The 23,602-nt window shown below is 41.1% G+C and overlaps 1 protein-coding gene across 2 annotated transcripts; it reads right to left on the bottom strand.

Annotated features, from left to right (window-relative positions):
* Window positions 1-331: 331 nt before the first annotated feature.
* On the bottom strand, window positions 332-7,776 carry LOC108680496 (U4/U6 small nuclear ribonucleoprotein Prp3). Of its 2 annotated transcripts, XM_018169336.2 has the most exons (9): window positions 7,695-7,776; window positions 7,199-7,424; window positions 6,466-6,600; window positions 6,058-6,126; window positions 3,992-4,785; window positions 3,047-3,470; window positions 2,955-2,974; window positions 2,524-2,785; window positions 332-2,218 (listed from the first exon to the last, which is right to left on the bottom strand). In XM_018169336.2, exons 2-9 carry the CDS (start codon window positions 7,394-7,396, stop codon window positions 2,090-2,092), a joined length of 2,031 nt encoding a protein of 676 aa, XP_018024825.1. In that variant the 5' UTR covers window positions 7,397-7,424; window positions 7,695-7,776; the 3' UTR covers window positions 332-2,089. The 2 variants fall into 2 exon arrangements, with proteins under 2 accessions (XP_018024825.1, XP_018024817.1); XM_018169328.2 differs by lacking the exon at window positions 2,955-2,974 and having other exon boundaries at window positions 3,027-3,470.
* Window positions 7,777-23,602: the final 15,826 nt, after the last annotated feature.

Raw genomic sequence — 23,602 nt, 5'->3', positions numbered from 1 at the left:
GAGTGGGCGGGCTGCGGCCGAGGACAGGAAAGGCGAAGGGGAGAAGCGACGCCCCACGCGTAGGCGCCGCCAAGCCGAAAAAACGGCTCGCAGCAGGTCCGGGAGTTGTGTCCGTGTTTGGTCCCCCGGGAGCGACGGGTCGCACCGGAGGGGTCCATCCACCACGGAGAGGCCCGGACGTCGGTTGGAGCATACTTCCTAACCAAGTTCATTGAAGAGTACCGCAATTTGCCGTGCTTGTGGAAGGTCGTAGCGCATAATATTCGAACAAATTGCAAAGAGATAAAGCAAATGAATATCTCATTCGAATTACGTGAGAAAAAGTTCCCAATGCAGACCAAAACTTTATTAATAAAATAAATAACCCTTAAATAGTTCCGATAGTCGTTTTGAATTTTGATTATCGTTGCGTATGAAATTTAGCAAATTCATATTGACTGCATCCTTATCGATTGACTAGCCATTCTTTTGACCAACTTGATCTTTTCCTCCGTTGCTCTTTCACTGTCCCGAGCTTATTCAACACGACGGTATGGCCATGATGGCAGCAGCTGCAACTTGCCTCGACGGACTCATCTTTAGCACTGAGCTCTGCGAGCAAAGTACATAGGTGTGTGGTGAAATGTCACCGAATCAGATTCGCTAGTCAGAATCAGCCAGCCGGACTCGCGAGTAGGATACGCTAGTATCTGGGGCGCTTTAAAACCATTCTTGTTCAAATAAGCCATGATTTTCTTCACCCAAGATGCTTCACAAGAGCGGCACAGATGCCCTCACCATAGCATAGCCGCTTGCTCAGCGAACAAAACAACGCACTGGCCGCTTCTCAGCGAAGAAAACAAAACATCGTTGATCCTCCCAGCCGCGTCTCGGCACATGCCACTGAAGCGGCTGAACACGAGGCTAGCAGCGTGGACAGTTCAAGCGGCAGAACAACTGGCGGCCAGTGCTGTCCCCGTATAAAGGCACCTTTAGCCTAGTCGGCAACGAGGTTATCAGTTCGGTGACTTTAAAATTTTGCAATAAATCTTTAATAAAGGTTAGCAAACATTACAATCTGCGCGATTCAGTTGCAAATGTCTTTACTACCTGGAAATTTGAGAAAATGTAATGGAACCGGGATATTTTGAGCAATTAAAAATCCTTACTCTTTGTGTAGTGACTGTAATTCACATTCGCACAAGTACGAGTTACGAATAACATTTAAACAGCAAATAAATGGTACGTGAAGTGTAAAAAAAACTGCTTGGCCTTCTCGCTCAATTGGTTGCGGTGGCTCTGGTGAAGTTGAGTCGAGAATAAAGCGCCTACTACCAAACTAATATTTCAAAATGAACAATAGCAACAGGATCTGGATGAACTTGGCAAAATGGGGTCAGATGTAATAGTACCCATTCATGTTTAAAACACTGTTTTTGCCCCTTGCAACTTGTATTGAAAATAAAATTAGATTTTCTTCTTGCAGGAAGTAAAATAAACCCAGCAGATCATCGAATAAACTCATCATAAGGTCCAAAGCAAAATGTTCAATTACATTTACAAATACCAATAATTTAGCAATAAATAAAATGACACACCAAATTCACCTTATCTTTATATTACATCTCCATCATCAGTTCAAGATCCAAAAATTATAAGATATATATTATATCCTATAAATACCAGAACTCAAGTTACGAGGTTTAATACAAGTAAAGTTAAAATTCACATTCCCGTGATTCTTTCATGTTTGTTTGTTTTCATTTGTTGATTTAGTTTTTAATAACTACAATGAAAAATTTTTTTGAAAATTGATAGTGCTTGCGTTCTAAGATTTTGAAATGATGGTTACTGGACTCCCGAAACACTTTTCTACAAAGATATGGTGAATTATTGTGTCATTTTCTTTGTTTTTAAATTCTTTGTAAATTTGCGATTCGAGCAATCAATTGCTCGTTTTAATTTACAGAAAAATATAGCAAGAGGATGCAGCCTCTGCTTACGAGAAAGCAGCATTAACACTAGCTTGCGACTGAAGTCCGATATTCGCAGCCCGCGCACATGGGATGATGAGTTGTCAAATAACCATCCACTATTTCGGTAGTGAGGTTCATAATATGGAAGCGTCCGCCTCCTCTGCAAGCTTCGTGGCGTATGCCATATCCCAGTAATGCTCCACGCCATGACGCTTGAAATGGTCACGGGCAAAGCTCTCAGTCGGACACGACTTGAACTGGAGCTGCAATACACATTAAAGATCAATTAGAAAATAATCAATCATCCAAAAGAACTTTTTAGAAGTTAGTTTATCAGCGAAACATTCTCAATAGCAGTTGGGGAATGATTTTCTACCAAGGACCTATTGAAAGACTAAATTATGTTTCTCAAAATTTCAACGGCACAAAATTTTGAGGATACTCAAAATCCATCTTGAAGAAAAGTTGCCGGAAGCCGACGTCACCGATGAGCTTTCCGAAAGTCAAACAAAATTTCCAATAAATTTAAATCTACAGAAATGCGATTTGTTCTACGGTTAAATCTAACCTCTCCGAAGTTTCGCTCGAGTGTCGTTCCCTCCCACACGAGCTGACATTTAGGCTTGATGTTGTTGGTGTTGGCGCGGGCCTCCTCTACCCACTTTATCCTGTTCATCATAAGCTGGCGGTACTTCTTCTGCTGCTTGGGCCCTCCCTCCACCACAACCACGTTGACGTCCTTGAAGAGCACAACAGCCCCCGTCAGGAAGAGCTGCTTAGCGTTCGTCTCAACTTTGAACTTGTGGGACCCGTTGCTCAAGTCGGTTACTCTGCAAGTAGGCGCAAGATATACGAGTTTTCTAATAAATTCTTTTGAAATAATTTTAGCTCAAAATGACGTGTTAATTGACAAGCTATTTCACTCTGCTCTTAAGTTACGCGTGCACCCGTCTCGCCACTCACCTGTAGACAGACACATGCACCCGTCACGCCACTCACCTGTAGACAGACACGTGCACCCGTCACGCCACTCACCTGTAGACAGACACGTGCACCCGTCACGCCACTCACCTGTATACAGACACATGCACCCCTGTGCTGGTATCCTCCTTCAGTTTTGCAAGTCTCTTCTCCTTCCTCTGCTGAGGCGTCAGTTTCCTCTCAGCGTTGGCCTTCTCATGCGCGTGCTGACGCTTAGCCATCTGGTCCCTGACGTGCCGCTCCATCTTGGTGGGGTCAAGCACCGCCTCAGTGCCCAACACTCTCATCAAATTAGCCATTTTAACCTTGGGTTCAGGCGGCGGTTCAAGCCCAAGTCTTATTTTGTCCTGTTTTTCCTTCCATGCCTCGCGCCGGTTCATGCGACGCAGCTTCTTGCGCTCCTTGGCAGTGAGGAACACTTGCAGGGCGACGGGGGCGTCAGTGTCAGTGACACAGTTCACCTCCAGCGGATGTTCTACCAAGTTGGTGATGTAGTCGGTCCGGGGGACGGCCTTCTCACCCGCGCTTGGATACCTTCATGTTCACAAAAACAAGAGTGAAAACTTGGGCAGCGGTGCTGTCATTGACTAACAACCAACTTTGATAGTGGTCTGATGCCAGTAAATAAAATGCATTTATTTGTTTTAACAACTAGATATACCTAATGAAATATTTGTTGCAACTATGATGATGATTTCATCAACATTATATGGGACAGAATAAAAGATTTTTTCTATGTTGTTTTAAGCACAATGACCAACTAATCTTGTGAAAATAATATGCAGAGCATAAAAAGTTCTCGAAATACATATAACTACACAAAATACACTGAAAAATATACATAATCACACATAAATTCATGTTGAATTCCACATCATGGAGCAAAAGCCACAAAAATAGCACCAGTAGCAACAGAAATCAATTACAAAATGTTTTTTTTAACATGTTAAGACTCACAACGGATGCTAACTGCTAGGAATTAAATAAGTTAATCCAAAATGTAAATCAATATTTTTACTTAAAAAAATGTCGACAAAATTATAAATAAGAATTACCTGTGAGACTGCAGAATGACCGAATCCCACCACTCGATGTCAGGAGTCTTGACAGAAATGAGCAGGTCTTTAGAGTCTCCCTGGAGCTCGGCAAGACGAGCGGCAGAGGATATTCCTGTCCGACGAGCCGCAGTTGAGATTTCATTTTGTAGTTTGTCGAGCCGCGCCTTAGCTCGTTCCCGTTGAGCAAGTTGCACAAACTTCCCATGCTCGTGGAATTTAAAATTAAGTTTACTAGGTCGAAGTGATGGGCGTGCTGGAACTCTGGGGTCAAAATAATCTGCCTCAGGCAGCTCATCGAGAGCAGGCTTTTCTGACAGTTTTTCTTTGAACTCTGCTCTCTTTTTAGCCCTGATGTTAGCTTTGAGCGTGGGTGCCCGTGACGTGATGTGTACCTCTTTGCCCATCAAGTCTAAAGTTCTGCCTTCACTGTCCAGGATGATAGGCGGAGGGCGCTCCCCAGGAGGCTTGGGCTGCCCCACAGCACTTCCCATCCCTGGAGTGCTATAAACAGGCATTGGTGTGCTACTCAAGATGGGGTGTACTAGTCCTGGTGGATTTACCAGGCCTGGAATCCCCATAAGACTTGGTACAGGCAGTCCAGCAACTGAGCCCATCTGTGAGCGGATCCTGGCTTGCAGTTCAGCAATCCTGCTGTTGACTTCAGTGCCATTGGTGGATGCCGGAGTAGCTCCATCAGCATCACGAGTTGCTGCAGGAGTGACGCCAATGCTTGATAGAGCCTTCTTGCGCTCCTCTATTGCAGCTTGTGCCTTGGCCATAATATCTTGAATCTGTGACAACCAAATAATATTAGAAAAAACTACAATAGAGTAGCAAAAACTACCCTTATAAACTTTTGCTTCTTGGTTTTCCTCATTTTTAATTGGCGCCAACATCGCTCAAAAAGTTTATAACATGCATAGAAATAGTCAGAGAGCAACAATTCTGTGACTGGAATACCAGCAATGCAATCAACTAGCATTGTAAGCTTGAAGAAAGATCAACACACAAGTTAGTTAGTTTAGTGGCCACATGTTTACTAGCGCTTCAGCTATTTACCTATCTTGCACCGAAAGTCATGTTGAACATCACCAAAGAGGTGGAAGGTCTCAATTATTAAAAGTTTCTCAAATCAAAAATTGTTCATCACCAACTAGGGCGGAAGGCCTCAATTGTCCAGCCTGCTGAAGCTGGCTCGAAAGAAGCAGCGTTAGCATCTCAAAGAGACGAAGTGACAAGGAGGGACAGGTGACAAGGAGGGACAAGTGACAAGGAGGAACAGGTGACAAGGAGGGACAGGTGACAAGGAGGGACAGGTGACAAGGAGGGACAAGTGACAAGGAGGGACAGTGGCAAGGATGGACAGGTGACAAGAAGGGACAGTGATAAGGAGGAACAGGTGACAAGGAGGGACAGGTAAAAAACAACAGAAACTAAGACACTCGAACAAGATGTTGCTTATACGGGACGTCGGCCGCCCGCACGAGAGAGACAGAGAAGGGAAATGTAAGGAATCCTACCAACATAATAACTTAAAGTAATCCTACCTACATTATAACTTAATGTAAGGTATCCTACCTACATAATAACTTAATCCCACAACTGAGATTTGCATAAAGACACCGCGAGCTCAAAGGTGGGGCGCTCAGGAACAATCCCCGATCAACACACAAGGCAGATAAAATTGACAGGTGATAAGATAATCAATCCAGCAAAATACATTAGCATGTATCAGTAAAAGCCGTAATTGCCTAAGTCTCGTTACTTAATATATACAGGCCATGACTGTAGCATAGTGTGGAATAGGTACATGAATGTTGACAAATTGTTAACTAATGGGTGAAGAAACGAATTTGAATAGATAAGTGGGATCAAGAAATATAATTTTAGTAGCAAAAAATAATTTTATAAACTTTGGCAGCAGGCTAGAGTTTTAAATACTAAAAAAGAGATTCACATAACAGGATGCTTTCCCTCTTTTTAAAAAGCCAGGCAAATTCCAATGGGCAGAGGGAAATACTTTACTACGTAAGGCATCATCCCAAAAAGGATCAAATTCCAACCTGCTTTTGATGTAGGGTAATGGTGGGTGCAGATTCACTGGGTGTGCTTGAAGACTGTGAAGAAACAACCTAAAATATGACACAAGAAAATTACATACATTTACATTATTTAAATGCAAGTATTGGTTGAATTGCAACAGTGGCTTTAAGATGCATCCAAGAAAATTCATGTGTTTCATGAACACAACCTCTGAGAGCATAAAATATACACAGTGCCATTTAAGTAATGATCTTGATTATTCCAATATGTACCTATAGAAGTATGAATCTATTACAAATAACACAAGAAATAAATTTTGCTCAATAGAATAATACCACTAAGATCACCAATCACAATTCATCTAAGGAAAATAATGAGTTCAAAGAATAGGTATTTCACAAATATGTTCATAACTTGATTCATCTTACCAATGGCTGCTTGTCCGTCCGTGGCTTCTTGCTTTCTTTGTCATGCCCGTCTTTTGTGTTCTCAGCCTCATCCTTGTGAGAGCGTTTTCTGGAACTACTTTTGTGATTGTCAAGGTCCTCCAATAGAGAGAAGGCCTGAAATATAAAAACAATATCAGTATAGCATTTAACAAAGAACACTAGCAATTCCATGCATCGCAGGTCTTCAGGGCACTAAGCTTTTAAAGAAGAGAAAGTTTTCAATTAACACAAAAGAAACAAAGCAATTTTAATTTTAAATTTGGTGATAGCATTGTTATTTAATATCTAATCATGTTGCAACCTAAGGCTACAACTATGCTTGTTAATCCTAAGATCTTATAACAATTGAATAAGTGATTTTAATTTTATGACAAGAATCAATTAAGACTTATCAGCAGCAGCCATGTGTTTCAACTTTCAACATTTTAGAATCCCATTTAAACTGTTCAAAGTATTCTGTTGCTTTCATAATAGTGTACCGTAACTAAGATACAAATGGGTGGAATTAGTTAGGCAAGGTTCTACAGTATCTTGATTTACCCTTACATGCTATCTTCCATTGAAAAGTATTTGAAATGAAGAAGTTTGAAGTACAATTTCAATGTCAGTTTAAGAGTAAATACTGGAATTCAAAATAAAACAATTATGTGGATATGGGTATTAATAATACAATGATATTTTTCATTACAAAGCAATCTACTTTGAGGCTCACCTTATCAGCAAGTTTAAGGGCAGTGGACTTGTCCACAAGGCCTGCAAGCTTGTCTGCAAGCTTGCGTTTGTCAGCTCCTCCCGTGATGGCATTTGTTATTATTGAAGATGCACTTGATCTTTCTTTTGTCAAATACTTATAGACAAGTTTGTCAATACCAGATTTATATACTTCATACTCTCTTTTTGATAGTGACATAGTGAATAATATTTCATTACAGTTGCATCTGTAATTAGGATGATATTAATTATCACAGAGTAAATCCTGAACACCTCATGCTATAATTAATTTACAAGCCAGCAGTATTCATTCAAAATTTTAGAGGAGAATTTTTGACCATATCAAAATGCACTGATGTACAATAAAGGTTTTGATCTACTTCTTATTTTCTACACCAACTACCGTTGTTGCTGGGAGGCTTTTGTGGCTTGTGTAGCACAGCCTATCTGTGCTTATTTATCCTTGTTATTTGCCTCCGGCCTTGCTTTTACCTCACCTCAATGTCTTTGTCCTCTTCTGTTTCAGTCTCTGTTACAGATATTCATTAACTATAAGCTGAGCCCAATGAATGACACTCAGCTGTGTAACAGAGCGGTCTGACAGTCCTGACCACTTGTGCTTAGCCATGCTGGTTAGTGAATGTTCACCCTTGTATATATATGTTATGTCTGCATTTTAATTAACTTGTGTTTTTGTAAATATGGCATTGGTTCTTGATTTATTATGATTCTTTGATTCATTGCATGCAATACTACTTCATTTTCTCATGATCCCTATTTTAAACAACCAGTCAACTTTACAGGTTGTTTGCATTGCATTGTCATTGCAGTCTGTCATTGCATTGTCAACTGTGTTCACCTTGCAAACCCTTTTGGTTCTTTGGTTACTTAACTTGTTTTGATTCCATTCAATTATGACTATATCCCTTGCTTGCTTTGTTAAGGTTAACTGATAAGTCCCTTGCCATTACTTTACCCTGCAATGCTTGATTACAAATTAATCCTTTCAACCACAGCTTCTCAAATTATACATCCTTTGCTATTTACTAATTTCATTTATTTTTTACAGCTGGCACGGTAATGTCAAGTTCACATTAACCCGGCCTGTGCTCTTCCCTTTATTAGTGATTTTTGGATTTTATTTTGCCTACCGCAAATCTTAATTTTCAGTAATTTTGTAAATATGTGAAGACCTTGTTCATTGGATATTGTTCCTAATAAAATTTAAAACCTTAAAGCTTTCAAAGCTTAAATTTAAACAAGAATTAGCGCTTCCACAAATATTTATTCATTCTCGTTGGCGTGGCCCTTCCTGTTATAAGAGGGGATAAATTGTAACTCACGGTGCGCTGAGACTCACACGATAACACCGTCAAAGGGGTATTAAGTGATGGGTGGGGAAAATTGAGAATGTCATCCCACATTTCATAGAAATGTTGTAGCAGCTAAACTAATTAAAATATTGCAAAACTAAAAATAGTGGCGTAAAGTTCAACATTTTTACTATCTATGTAGCATAAAGCAAGTTAAGAAATCATTCATTTACTACTGTACTGTTGTGGGAAGCCCATTCAGCAATACTGCAAGGAAGTAGGATTTCCTACTAGGGGTCCTGCAAACCCCCCTCTCCTGAGATGCAATGTCATGTCTCATGTGAAATTAAAGTATGAAATTAAATCAAAAGTATGTATCAATTTCAGTGTTGACATCATAGTAAACTGCTCACTATTTGATATGCATCACTAACTTAATCACATTAAAGTTAATGTAACTGACATTTCTTATGGATGAGTGCACTCCTTAGGTTTAACATGTTAATCTTTTTTCTATTTTCAGACTGGGTAAAGCAGGCAAACTTGAATATACCATTATACGATGATATAGACCCCCGTGCCTCGGTTTTGTGCGTGTTCTTTTCTTCTCTGTTCACTGTTTATACCTAGTTCTTTTGTTGTATTGTTCAATAAATTGTTAAATAAACACAAGGAAAATTCTAATAAAAAGGTGGTTTGGGATGGTTGTAGGGGAGGTGGAGACCATCACCAATTCCTTGTTTTCTTGACACCCTTGCAGCAAACACCCTCAGGCCCAAATGTGGCTGGTAGCACAATAAATATAGTTCTACAACATTGGCGCCCGAACAGGGACCTCTGTCCTTTCAACCTACTGTTTCATTTCTGCTTATCCTTCAACCGTTTCACTGCTCCCTTCTTCCAAATCACGACCAGTATGCAGGCCGAGGCACGTGGGGCTGGCCCAGGGGGAGCTTGGTCCTCCTTGGGTACAGAGTCAGATAAAAATGATGCAGCTTTTGCATTTAAGTCATCCAGTATCAGAAACTGCATTGTTAACCCAAACATGGGTGGTGAGTCCCAACTGGGTCAACATCATCAGGAAGTTGAGGCTGGAGAAAACCCAGTCAGAACTAGTCCATCAACCAAGACCAAGCCTCGCCCCTACCTCAGGGAGGGATGTGATGAGCTTGGGGACTCTGGCAGTGATAATGCTATCTACCTGTTTGACCTTCAATCGCTCTTCCTGAAACTAAATGACCATCAAGTTAGAGGGGACTTTCTTGAGGGCAGCATTGTGGAGATAGATGACCCTGAAACAATGCTTTACTCAATAGATATGATTAAGAAGGTGTTCCTGCCTAGTGGTGATTTGGAGACTGGGAATGGAGAGAAATCACATTCTATGGCTGCCCATCTGACAAAATTGTTGCAGGGTGTTCCTGACATGTTAGAACTATCTGGTGCACCTTTTCCAATAGTGGCTCTGCCCTATTGCCAGTGGAGGACATTTTTCAACACAATGATGCAGACTACATATTGGAGAAAAGTCCAACTCAAGGGGAGGCAAGTTCCAACTGCTGAGCAGTACCATGAAGAATCACCAAAACCAAAAAACAAGAAAAGATCACCCCGGGATTTTGTCTCATCTGAGTCAAGTGGCTCGGAAAAAAGGAAGCCAAAAGCCAAACACCCTGTTTCCAAACAACATGCCGGCCATCAGGATTCATCGTCAGATGGGGGTGTTATCGCACTGGATGAGCTGGTGATCATGAGCAGTGATTCTTCGGACATAGAATCGGACAAGTCGAGTACGCTGCCAGAACCCAAACGCTCATCACATTACCGTGTTGTAACTCCTCCCCCATTTAACTCAGAAGGACATCAGAGTTTAAAGAAGTACCTGCAGGATTTTGAAAGATACTTCAACTCCAAGTTCCGTGGTGGACCTAGAGAATGCTCCATGGAGCTGGGAAAGTTCCTTGAAGGTGAGGCATTGGTTGCATATAAAGCGTTTGATGGCCCAAACAGGCGCTATCCTATGTTGAAGGAGAAACTTCTAGAGTGGGATAAGTCACGGGAAGTACATGGTACCAAACGTTGGCGAGGAGTGTTGAAAACAATGATCATGAATGAGGGGGAGTCATTTAAACTCTTAGGGATGCGTGTGCGAGAAGTGGCAAGAAAGGCATACCCCAGAGATGAGAAACTATGCGTTAAGAAAATGCTTGAGAAATATTCACTACTTGTACCAGAGTGGTTCAATGAAAAGTTGCGTCAGCGTCAAGATATGAAGGAGATGATGAAACTAGGCAAGCAGTTAAACTGGAATGATGTGATGAAGCAGGCTGAAGCTGAAGATAAACGAGCTCGTGATAAGAGATTTCGTTATCATTCATTGGCACTAGCATCACCATCACCAAAGCAGAATGAAGAAGTCTGGATTGGCAAAGGAACAGCAAAACGGGTCTCATTCTCTCGTGGTTCACTTCATGGGCCTGGGTTGTCTTCTGCATGCCAGTTCCAGAACACTACCTCAGAGTCGCAAGTATACTCTCCACAAAAGCAGAGAGCGGGCAACCTGTATTCCCGGGGCAGTGGCAGGGCTTCCAATTACCGTAGGTTTTGTGATTGGTGCGGGAAAGCGCACTTCACAGAAGATTGTTGGTTTGCGGCAGGGGCCTGCCTCATCTGTGGTAGTAGTGACCACATGCGACGTGAGTGTCCAAGGTACCGACCTGATAACAAGCGTAGCCCCAAGTGCCCAAAATGTGAGGGTCCTCATTTAGGGATGTCCTGCAGAAAGACACAGGACCTGCAAAGTCGCCGAGGAACTATGGAGTTAAACAACTGAGTTCTGACCATGGAGGTGATGAGTCAGAAGATATATTACAACCTCAAAACAACCTCACTATTGTGCATGCAGATGTACATTTGGGAAGTGCTGATGCTTTTCCGGATCTGGGTAAGGTTTATGTGGAGACGAGCAAATGCGATATTCAGCTGAGAGTAGGTAGAGAATGTAATGAATATCCATCAACTGAGTATCACCTGGAAGCCCATGAACCGGTCCGCTTAAGCAGACTGGTGCGCTGGGTTGGTAAGCCATGCCCTCCTCTATTACTTATATTAGTTAACTTGGGTAAAGACATGCGTATTCCGGCATTAATTGACTCAGGGTCAAACAGGACACTCCTGCGACAGGGAATATTGCCAAACGAACTAAGAGTGGACAATTCTAAACAACATGAGATTCAGGCTTTGGGAGACCAGATGGTCACCCTGTCACTTGGGTGTGTGGAACTTCCGGTATCCTTTGCAGGTCTGACTATGGAGACAACGGCCATAGTTGTACCAGAAACGGTTGGTATCACTTGCGATCTTGTGCTGGGGATAGATTTCTTAAGAGAACATCGTTGGGAGGTTGACAGTCAACTCCGAAGATTAACGAAACGGTTTGTTGATGGAACCATGTTGGACATTTACTTGGATGAAAATGGAAATTATAAGTCTGTCGTGCGGCAGGTCAAGTGTGTGGCAGCGGCACCCCTTGACCTGGCTGCTGGTGAGCAAGCAGATGTCCCCTTAAGGCTAGACTTGCCAGAGCAAGTGCGTGAAATTATTTCAAAGGAAAGACCTCTGATGTTTCTCGAGCCATCATCTAAGGTGTATCCAATATCCATCCTATCTGGAGTGATGGATTCTAAGAGCCCACATGTGCTGCTGGTTAACCATGATCATAGCTCACACCGAATCAATTCAACTGTTCAGTTGGGAGTGGCTACTTCGGTGCTTGAGCTGCCATTTGTAGAGGAGGGCCCTCCAGTTAGCCAGGAACCGCTGAATGACCGAGTAAATCTGGATCATCTGGATGCCCAGACTAAGGGACAAGTGTTGGAAGTACTAAATTCGTGTGCCTTAGTGTTTAGTGATGGGAATACTGATGTGGGGTTGGCGGCAGTCACTGCACATCAGATTCAGTTACATGATGAAACCCCTATCTATCAGAGACCCCGGCGATTTCCTGAGCCAGTTGCTCAAGAGATAGAAGATCAGTGTAAGGAGCTGGCATCACTTGGTATTATTGAACCAAGTTGTTCAGCATGGTCATCACCAGTTGTACCGATTAGAAAAAAGGATGGAACCTTACGTCTCTGTGTGGATTATAGGCGATTAAATAAAGTAACAAAACCAGATCGATACCCTTTACCTAACTTAGTTGATGCAGTTTATAGTTTGAAGGGTAACAAATTTTTCACTACTTTGGATCTGACAAGGGGATACTATCAAATCCCTATCCATGAAAATTCTCGTGAATATACAGCGTTTTCAACTCCTCACTCACATTGGCATTTCAATCGGTTGAGTTTTGGCCTTAAAAATGCACCATCTTCATTTCAACGTGAGATGCAATCAATCCTACGTGAGTTTCCATGGTCAAAGGTTGTCATTTATATTGACGACATCCTAATCATGGAGGAAACTCTTGACAAACATTTGTTTTTGCTTAAACAAGTCCTTGCCACACTTCACCAACATGGCATTAAAGTGAATCTTGATAAGTGTAACTGGGTCAAACAGTCAGTACAGTTCCTTGGTCATGTGGTGAGTGACTCAGGCCTAGAAAAGTCCCCCTTATATATGAAAACAGTTGCGGAATTTCCTCCGCCAGAAACAGTAAAGCAGCTTCAAGAATTCTTGGGGCTTATCAATTTCCAGAGGAAGTTCATTCCAAACTGCTCATCCTTGCAGAAATGCTTGTCCAGCTTGACTGGTGCTAAGGCCAAGACACCTATTGAGTGGACTGGGGAGCGGAAGTCTGCTTTTGAAACTCTCAAACAGATGGCTGTGAAGGAAATGAAACTTGCTTACCCAGACTATTCTGAGAGTGCTTCTCCTCTTGAGTTATCAGTGGATGCCTCTGCAGTGGGTGCAGGTGCATGCCTGGGCCAAATGCAGAACAGCCAATTTATGCCTATTGCTTTTGCATCTATGACCTTCAGCTCTGCACAGTGCAAATACTCAACCTTGGAACGAGAGCTAGCAGCGTTGCGTTGGGCAGTCAAGTCATTTAAGGCCTTCCTTTATGGGGTGCATTTCATAATAAAAACAGATCATCAGCCACTAGTGTATCTGCACAATATGCGCATGGTAGATGCTCGCCTAGCAAGAACATTAGAGGATTTGAGCGATTTCAGTTTCAGCATTGAGTATGTCCCAGGGAAATCAAATGTGATTGCAGATACCTTATCTTGTATGGCAGTGGGAACAAGGTATGAAGTTGTAGAGGGTAGTCTTCCCTTGGGCCTGGTGATTGATGGTTCTCCTGTGCCAGGTGGGGGGGATTCCCTTTTTATAAGCCTGATGGTCACCCTGGGACGGGTTACAAATGTACAGTTGCCAGCAGACCACAAGGAACTTCGACAGCGAGCCTGCAGTGAGCTCCTTAACCGACCAATGCATTACAATTTGAGGCTCACCAAGGCAAGCTGTCAAAACTTGCGAGCAATGAGTGTAAATGGCCAGCTGCCCTCTCTTGATGTGCTGCTGGTAGTAAGCGCTCTCTACCAGGTAGTTGTTTTGGTCTATTACTGGGAATCACAACCGGTAATCTATCATCATCCTTCTGTTAATCAGGATAACTGTAGGGGGTTTATTTACCTGCAATGTTTGGCAGGAGTGCATTTCAACCCCTTACAACCTACAGTTGCTTTTCAAAAACCCAGGATTGGTTGGCCTCAAGAGAAGGTCGAGTCTGGAAAAACCAGGAGGTCGCAGGTTCGGGTGTGTGCACTGGAAGAATCAAGTACCAACCAGTGTTCTCGGTGTCCTGACTCGCAGCATCCAAGAGTTATAGTGGAATTTGGGGCCACAAACCTTTGTGCCCTTATTGACACAGGGTCTGAAGTAAGTCTAGTCAGAAAGTCAGTGTTAGTGGTGTGTGATGTGAAGCCAGTGGTGTGTAATGTGGATGATTTAAAACTAGAGGGCTATACGGGAAAAGTCACTTGTGCTCTGGGGTTGGTAGAGATTAAGATTTGCTGCCCTGGGTTACCTGTGTGCTCTCATATCCTTGGAGTTGTGGATGATGAAATCATACCACATTGTTTTCTGCTGGGCATGGATTTCTTGGTCAGCCATGGTCTGAACTTGAATCTATTTAATGATAAACTTCAAGCAAATTGGGAACAGAACAGCAAAGGGGCTGTTCTTCTACCAATGGGCAATGTGGAAACCAGAAATCCCATCCTGTTGATAGAGTCAAGACCAGGCATAGAGAATGAGGGTGTTGTGCTTCCTCCTATTGCCAGAAGATACCCAGGATGGATTGCAGAGGCTCAACAAGACACAGTCATGTTGTTATTGGCCAATAGTCTGGAAAGTGAACTACCTCCTGCTCAGTGGCCAGTTGAGCTGAAGGAATTTCGAAGTGCAGCCCAAAGGCTCTTTATGCAGGAGGGCATATTGCTCTATCGCTCAGACCCAATTAGCTGTGTGGTGCCACCTGGCATGCTTGTAGCTCTTGCAGTAGCAACCCATGACAACATGGCACATTTGGGTCGTGAGAAGCTGTTGAGTTTACTGCGGAGGAATGTATGGCACCCTCGATTGGCTCAGGTTGTGTCTGACATATGCACCACCTGTAAACATTGTCAACTGTACAAGGTATCAGCTCAACATGTGGCTCCACCGATGTTGAAGATTCAAGCTCATCACCCTTTTGATCTGTTAGCTCTAGATCTAATACAGTTCCCGCGTACCTTGTCAGGCAATATTGGCTGCCTTGTGGCTGTAGACCATTTCTCAAAATGGCTTAAGTGTGTCTCCCCTATTGAATAAAACAGCTGCCACAGTCACAAATGCCTTCAAAACGCGTATTCTTCCAGCACTCCATCGAGTACCAGATCGAATTCTGACTGATAACGGACCAGAGTTCAGGAGTGACGCCTTTTGTCAGTTCCTTGATGGGTTGGGCATTAAACATATATTTTCTACGCCTTATAGCCCTTCAAGTAATGGCTGTCTGGAGAGAACCAATCGCACCATAGCGGAACTGTTGAGGAATTCAGTTCAGTCGTCAGCCACCTGGGATCAAGAGCTCTATAAAATAGTAATGGTGTACAATAACACAAAACATGCAGAAATTGGCATGTCTCCTGCTGAGTACCTGTTAACAAACACTCATAGAGTGCTTGATGAACCAGTAATATCAATGCCTAAGCTGGCAGTGTGGAAGGCAGGGAATGATAAATTTACCCCATTTGCTGTGGGTGATCTTGTGGAGAAAAAAATCCCCTTGTTGGGGAACTGTGCAACTAATAAGTTCCAGCCTCGATATGAGGGGCCATTTCGGGTATATGAAGTGAACCCCAATAAGGTCACCTTCAGAATTCGTCACTTAAAAAGTGGCCAGACCAGCCGTGCACATTACAATCAGTTGTTGCGATGGAAAGAGTCGCCACCATATCTGTGTTCAGGTTGGGATGATAGCTCAGATGAGGAGGGCCAGTCTATTCCACCCCAAGCTATGTCAGAATCTCTCCTGTCAAATTCCTTGTTCACCTCTGGTGCATCAAGTGATAGTTTTTCTGGATTCTCTAGTCATACGTCCCAGGAAATAATGAACACTCTGCCCAGAATGGTTTCTCTCAAAAGTTGGGATGGAGCACCAGTGCCAACTATACCATTAACAGTACATAACGGCCCACTACTTCATAGGGAGATAAGTTCTTGGACAGATAGCGTGGAGCAACATGAAGAACGTACAAAGACAGAGCTAGAAATTTCACTTAAAGATCTTTCTGCGTCTGGGGTGGTGTTGCCTCGAATCAATGAATCCTGGGATGTCTCGCCGCTGGAGGATGTATCGGAGAAAGGGACCATTGCAAGTCAGATGAGTGGAACGATGGAAAAGATTAAACCAATGTTTTACAGGGTTGGAAGATTTGTACAGCAGCAAGCCGTCAAGCTCTTAAATGAGGTAGTTGACAGGCTGGAAAAGGATCTTGTTGCACAGAGGGAATCAACTATGTTCTCTGGGTTTTCTGAAAGGAAAAGCTCTTCTGGCAACAGTGGTGGCATTTCAGTGATCCACGCTTGTGATCCAGAGGCTAGCCCAGGAATTGAATTCAACACTTCAGAAGAGACACCAAAGGAAGTGATCTCTGGCCCTACATCTCCAGCCAGTGGCAATACAAGTATACCTGGGGTGCCTGCTGCACCCTGGCTGGCAAATACTGAAGTTTCGGTTCGCCCAAAGACTCGATCTCAAGGACCGGTGTACAATTTGCCAAACGTAATGAGTAAACCATTAGAATATAAGAATGTTAGCAGCTCGTCTTAGAAGGTATTTAATTTGCAAATAATGTAATCTAGAAATAATGATTTAGTTTTCCTTTTGCACAAACGATCTATCTTAGGTTACTTATTACTAAGATCTGATTTGCAGTTAACAAAACGCATTCATTTTCTGCTAAATCATTTCAACATTTTGATCATGTATTATATGTTGATTCTTTCATTGTGGAAAATTTATATCATTCATCGTGGACCAAGCGCATTTTTGAAATTGTTTTCACTATTGAGACCTTTTTGTAGATGTAATACTTCCATGTTTAGGTGAATTTTCTAATGATGAATAAATGTCAACTCTTCATTGTCATTAAATTGTTGTTTGCCTACCCAGTCTGATTTTACAACCAAGGAGTGCACTGGTGGGGGGGTATGTTGTGGGAAGCCCATTCAGCAATACTGCAAGGAAGTAGGATTTCCTACTAGGGGTCCTGCAAACCCCCTTCTCCTGAGATGCAATGTCATGTCTGACCATCACCAATTCCTTGTTTTCTTGACACCCTTGCAGCAAACACCCTCAGGCCCAAATGTGGCTGGTAGCACAATAAATATAGTTCTACAACAATGCAACTGCTAGGCACCAAACCTTACTATCATTAACAACATGGCAGGAAAAAGTTAGAAGTTAGGCCAAGATGTTAAAAAGGGTAGAGAAAGCACAACACTAATCTATAATTATGACTGCAACTGCAAACTAAACTCCATTTGAATCTGTGAAACTCAATGTAAGAATCAATCAGACCACATGTCAATAATGCCTCATAAATATTTGAGCATAAAAAAGAAAATTTTCCTTCTAAATCACTTTGAGTTCCAAGTAAAGTTCAAGGTTGCCCAAACTAACAGGTGTTATTCCTCATCCTATCCTTCATTTTTGCAGCTCATTTGTAGCCAATTTTATAGGCAAAGCCTGTGACATTAATCACGTTACAACCTTAACAATTAATACGTATTAATATTAGAGATAAACAGACAAGCTAGATAACCTTATCTTGAACTCCATCACTCCATGCCCCAGTCAGAAGCAAGGTCAACAAATAAGTTTCTTGATAGAAACTATAAAATTATTACCACTCAGTCCCAAAATTTCATAACAATCAGCCTAAACCATCTGCAATCTGCATATTGATTCTAGAAACTTGAACCATCACGTATGAGACAGATTTACCCATTGTCTGCTTTAATGATCTTATCTCCTGTCATTTCTAGAGAAACCTAACGATCACTCTAGGTTCCACAGGTTCAATGCTTATACCGTATCTCAGAAAATCTTTAACCCAGCAACTGCAAAATGGTGCCTTAGGAGAATCAAGCACTAATTGATTGTAAATTACCACTCTGCACTAAAAAACATAACTTAGCACTTGCTAATAGTGTTTACAGCACTATTCTGGTTTCAGAGGTTCAATGCTTATATCTCAGATAATATTCAGCCCAGAGAGTGCAGAGTGATGCATTAAGGTGAATCGATCACTTATCAATGTAAATCACCACTGCACTGGGAAAGAACACTTCACAATTGCCTGGAGTGCTTTCAGCCATACGATAGCATATGATTTAACAGCATTAATGCTTACCTATATTTCAGACAAAATTCAACCCTGAGAGTTTGCAGTGATTGATGTAAGGTAAAACATTCACTTCTGCAATTAATATCAACACTCTGCACTAGCTAAGAGTGTTTAAATCAACAATGACTTAATACACTTTGAGAGGTTTAATTTGTCAAGCATCATAATGATAATCCTATTCCAATTCATACCACAGCCGTTGGCACTATAATTGTAATCAAAGCCCAACCCAGCATAGGCCATCCACAGTGCAATTCTATAGGTAATATAAAAAACATAGTATTTTGAGATTTAGAATTGATCGATGCTCCTTTACAAACCAATCCACAGGACACTTGCAACACCTTTCACCTCCCACAAGAGCCAAGCATGTATTAAATAAACAAGAGACAGTTTAGGCAGGCAGCAGCTACAGCATCAGCACAGTAGCTGCAGCCCCAGCAAAGTTTAATTTTTTCTAAATAAAAGGTGGTCTCAAAGTCAGGTTTGAAGTCATTATGTGCCTAAAAAATATAAAAATTCATGCTTCTGCATGGATTTTAATGTTCTTAACATTGAGAAACTTCAGAGCATAGTGCAATTCTATGGGTAATATAAAAGAACATGGTGTTATGACACTTTGAACCAATCAATGCTTCTTTACGGACCAACCAACCGACCACCACACAACACAATGGCACCTTCCCAAACAGAAGTTAGTTAAACAATAAATGAACAGAAAGGATGAGCCAGTTGTGTTGGCAGCAAGCTTTGCCAGCAACTAGCCTTGTTAGCTGGACTGAATTTTGAATTTTAAATCAAAAGCCTTGGTTACAGAGTACTATGTATGGTTACAGCCTTGGTAACAAAATGTAATATAATGTAATGTTACTTTGTTACAAAATGTATGTTTCTGCATAGATTTCAATGCTGTTAACATTGAGAAATTTCAAATTATATCTCATGCAATAAATACTTGTTAAATAGATTCTAATTTGGGTATATATGTCACTTGACACCTGACCAATCAAAGTGATCCAACTTGGATTGCTAAGTTTTGGAGTGATGTTGATGGCTACATTCAAATTTATTTAGTAAGTATTTCTGGCACAAGAGATACTTTGAAGTTTTTTCAGCATTGAAATCCATGTAGAAACATAAATTTTTAATATTTGTTAGGCTGAAATTTTGGCTCCTAAGGACTTGAAACCACGGCTTCTAATTTCAAATTCAAAATTCTCAACCAAGCATGCTGCTGCAGTTGCTGGCACAGCTTGCTGCCTACACAGCCTTGCCCATTTTTTACCAAGGCAATTTGCTTTAAAGGGACAGTTCATTGTGGACACAAGTACTTTGAATTATTGATTGCTAATTGTGTTCATTAGGTATGGGTTCAAGCTGAAGTTTTTCAGACAAGTTGTGTCCCCATATTTCCATGCTTCATTACAAGTGAAATTCATCAATTTAAATGACAATTTTCAAGGAAAACATGTAAATTTGTCACCCAAATCCTCCATTACTTCTCTGTCTTAACAACAGCTTTGAAAAAAAAAATTTGTATGAATGACAGCCAGGAGAAAAAATCAGATGAAAAGTAATATTTATTGTACTAGAAGTAGAATAAAATTTGTAATGGAGAATGAATTTATTTGTTGATATTCAATTGTTTAATTATTCAATTTTCTGAAATTTAATAAGAAGGGAAGCAAATTCAAAGTCTAGATGGGCCCATATACAGATGGCAGTGCCAGCAGCTGCAAACAAAGGAACAACTCTAGTGTTTAGGATGCGTTAAGTGTTCCAGCAACATATTTTCCATTAATAATCATTTATTAATTTGTGGCATGCAGTGGGGGTTGCATTGTGGACATGAGACATCACAGGCAACAGATCACATGGACAGGGTGATGTCGTGGCAAGCTCAGCCTTCCGGCTAGCAGCAAGACAGTAAGAGTGTGTTGATGTAGATTGCAGACGAATGTGGCCGACAATTGTGAATTAGATTTGTGATGGTTATATTACAATAGATATTTTCAACTGTGAATAATTTCAATTGTGCTATTGACAGTATTGTCAACAAAACAAACAAAACAAAGGCCTGAACTCCAGCAAAAGGAGCTGGAATGGGGAAAGATGGTGGAACAACCAAATAAAATAAGTCATTTCCATTTTCAAGTCAATAATAATAATGAGGGATGCCTGTCAGAGACCACCACTGCCGTGCTTCGAATGGACTATCATGATTCCATCCGTCAAGAACATAGCCCATAACACTTCTTGACTGTAACATTATCAGCTGCAAGCCACCAGACAGATCACATCCATTGACTTAGATCAATCAGCACACAGGAAAGTAGCCTGACATATTATGGCCAAGAATCATTTGCAATATGTAAAAATTCACACCACCCAGACAGACCATGCCAGAGCCTTGCAGTGCATTATGATGCCCATTACCAATCCGCCCGTATCTGTCCTGTATGCCACTTGTCATAGTATGATAAATTTTGGAACCAAACTATGCTATCTGAAACCTAACCCCAGATGCTGTGAGATAAAAGTTAAGTAATTTAACAAAGCTGTGTAGGTCACTTGTCGAGGGATGATAGATTTTGGAACAGAACTTTGCTTTCTGAAACCTAACCCCAAATGCTGTGAGCTAAAAAAGAACTGCCTGGTGGTGCATAACATTTGATTATCCAGTTTCCAAGCTTGGTTCTTGAAAGTAGTTTTTCCTGTATTTCAGAGGGTTTAAATTCTACAGCAATAATGTTGCGCCATGTATTAACGCGTACGTACGTCATGGATTGAAGTGTCTTGAATTATATTTTGTAGTTCTCTTGCAACTGTGATGAGGGTCCAAGGAGGTTTTTCTAATATCAGGAGACAGCTGCTTGATTATCACTGTGTTGTTATTTCCAGATGATTTATTGCTTGCATTGGTTGGGAATGCTTTATAATGTGTTCTTTTGCATACAGTTAGGGAATTTTGTTGATGTTGGTGCTAGCAAGAGTGGCTGTTGATCTGATTGAGTAGTCTGATTCTTGTTCAGATTCTGTACCAATTTGTTGTTTGTGCCTGCTGCTAGCCTGCTACTAGGATAAGGAAGCCTTTCTTGCAAGTACATGCTTGATCTGGTTCTACTGTCATTTTCTACTGCCTTGGGCTTAGTTTGATAGCAGGTGATGTCTGATCTGATTGATCTGAAGATGGTTGAAGTCCTGATTGCAGAAGAGCGCCAGCAGTATCTTGTGATGGTGTTTCCGGAACAATATTCACATCATCACTGCCAGGGCTTGGCATGTCAGACTCAGAGTCTGATATTATGACCATGTTTGTTTACAATCCCAAGCTACAGCTTGTAATAGTAATGCAGAAAATAAATTATATGCTCGTATGAATAGGGTAAACGCGGTATATTCCGACATCGTGGGTTATTCCAACACTTCCAAACTTTTTTCCTTTATATTAAGCTTTTTCTTAGTTCCATGCATTCGTTGATGGTTGAAATAGTGATGTTGTACTTTTGCGTTCCATACTATTGCCAAAACACTAGGTCTGGGCCGTCTGGTGGGAAAATGTTGAGATCCAAAGAGAGACAGTGCGCATCACCCAGTGAGAACATCGAAAAATGTGTCAAAGTTGATAGTTGACCTTGCTCTACCAAATAGTGATGAACTGTTTGTGTAGAAAGAATATTATGGTTTGAGACTTTTAGATATGTCTGTGAATATATTAGGAATCCTTTGTGTATACTTGTATTTGCTGATTTCAAGTGGTAAAAAAATTAATAGATGATAAGTTAAGAGATGGTTTTAGACACATAAAAACTAATTCTGACACAGCTTGGAATTAGACACACACAGCTCATTCTAAGCTGTGTGCAAAAATTAAAATTTTCTCAATTAAAAGCTTAATAGCTCTTAATTAAAAGCCTAATTAAGTAGTGTTCAATATTCAATAGTGTTCTAATTCCAAGCTGTGTTGTATTCCAATACAGCTCACACAGCAATCAAAATTCGAACACAAGAGTGTTGGCATTACAAATTAATAAAGTTTGAAGTGCAATAAAGTTTGAAGCATGGCTAGAATTAGTCTTACAAAATTCTGAATTTAGTCACACACAGTGTTGGAATATATGGATTTGGTAGGTTTGCATTCTAAAGGCTTTTAAATAAATATGGCAACATTTTGTAATTTGTGACGTTTCATTGTTGCTGGCACGTCATGCGGTGTTTTGAGAGTGACCTAAATCAATCAGAACTGGAGTTGTGCGTTGAAGAGGGCCGCAGAACATTAGCTATAATATCCAGTAGAATCATTCATTCACAATTGTACCTTAATGTATGTCATGTTTTATTTCATTATCTTTCGAGTGTCATGTGCATGTTATTAATCTTGTATCTTGTTTCCCTTGGTGTAATATTTAAGCAGAGTAAAAGTTACTGAGACAAAATTCTTGCAAGTCCATATGATATGCACTTTTGATTAATCTGCACCCCTGATGATTGATCTACACCTCTGCTTGCTAATCCCATCCTGATGCTCCATTTTGGTGAGTACAGTGCATTTCAGCTCATTAAAATGTCACCATGCTTTTATTTGTCATTACTGAGCTCTTAACAAATATTTTCCAGTCATTCATGCCTGTTTATAAAGAATGAAGAATGATTTTCACATTCACTGGTTCTCATGTTAATGCTTTCCTTTTATTGCACAATTTTCATTTTTGCTTACTTGAACCATGTTGTGTCCACCCTTGAATAACTTACTTTCTGCAACCCCTTCCATGCATTCATGACTTAGTGTGTTTGACAAAACAGTTTTAAACATCCCCCTGATGTCAATATTTCTAGAAGGCTAGTTCTTATGAACGCATTTATTTGATGTTTAGGAGCGGTTGGTGTGGAGCTACAGTCTTCTTGATGAGAACCGATGATCACTCGACCAACTCCTGTCTATCAAGAAAGAAGCTAAGAGATTCCACCTACGAACCAAAATTTGATTTGGAGACCAACTTGAAATTGATGAGCCTTGCACTTTTCCTAGATACCTTGAAACCAGACATATGTGTCTTAGTCCAATTTTCTAGTTGTTTCTAGGCGTATATTTACCGATTATGATGCTCATGTGGCTAGGTGTATAGGAGCATATTTAATGACTTTTGCGACTTAGTAGGACCAGTTGTCTTTCATAATCCACTCACGAAT

This window comes from Hyalella azteca, unplaced genomic scaffold (genome assembly GCF_000764305.2).
Source record: "Hyalella azteca isolate HAZT.00-mixed unplaced genomic scaffold, Hazt_2.0.2 contig8837, whole genome shotgun sequence".
NCBI lineage: Eukaryota > Metazoa > Arthropoda > Malacostraca > Amphipoda > Hyalellidae > Hyalella > Hyalella azteca.
This window is presented reverse-complemented; position numbering and strand designations above follow the sequence as displayed.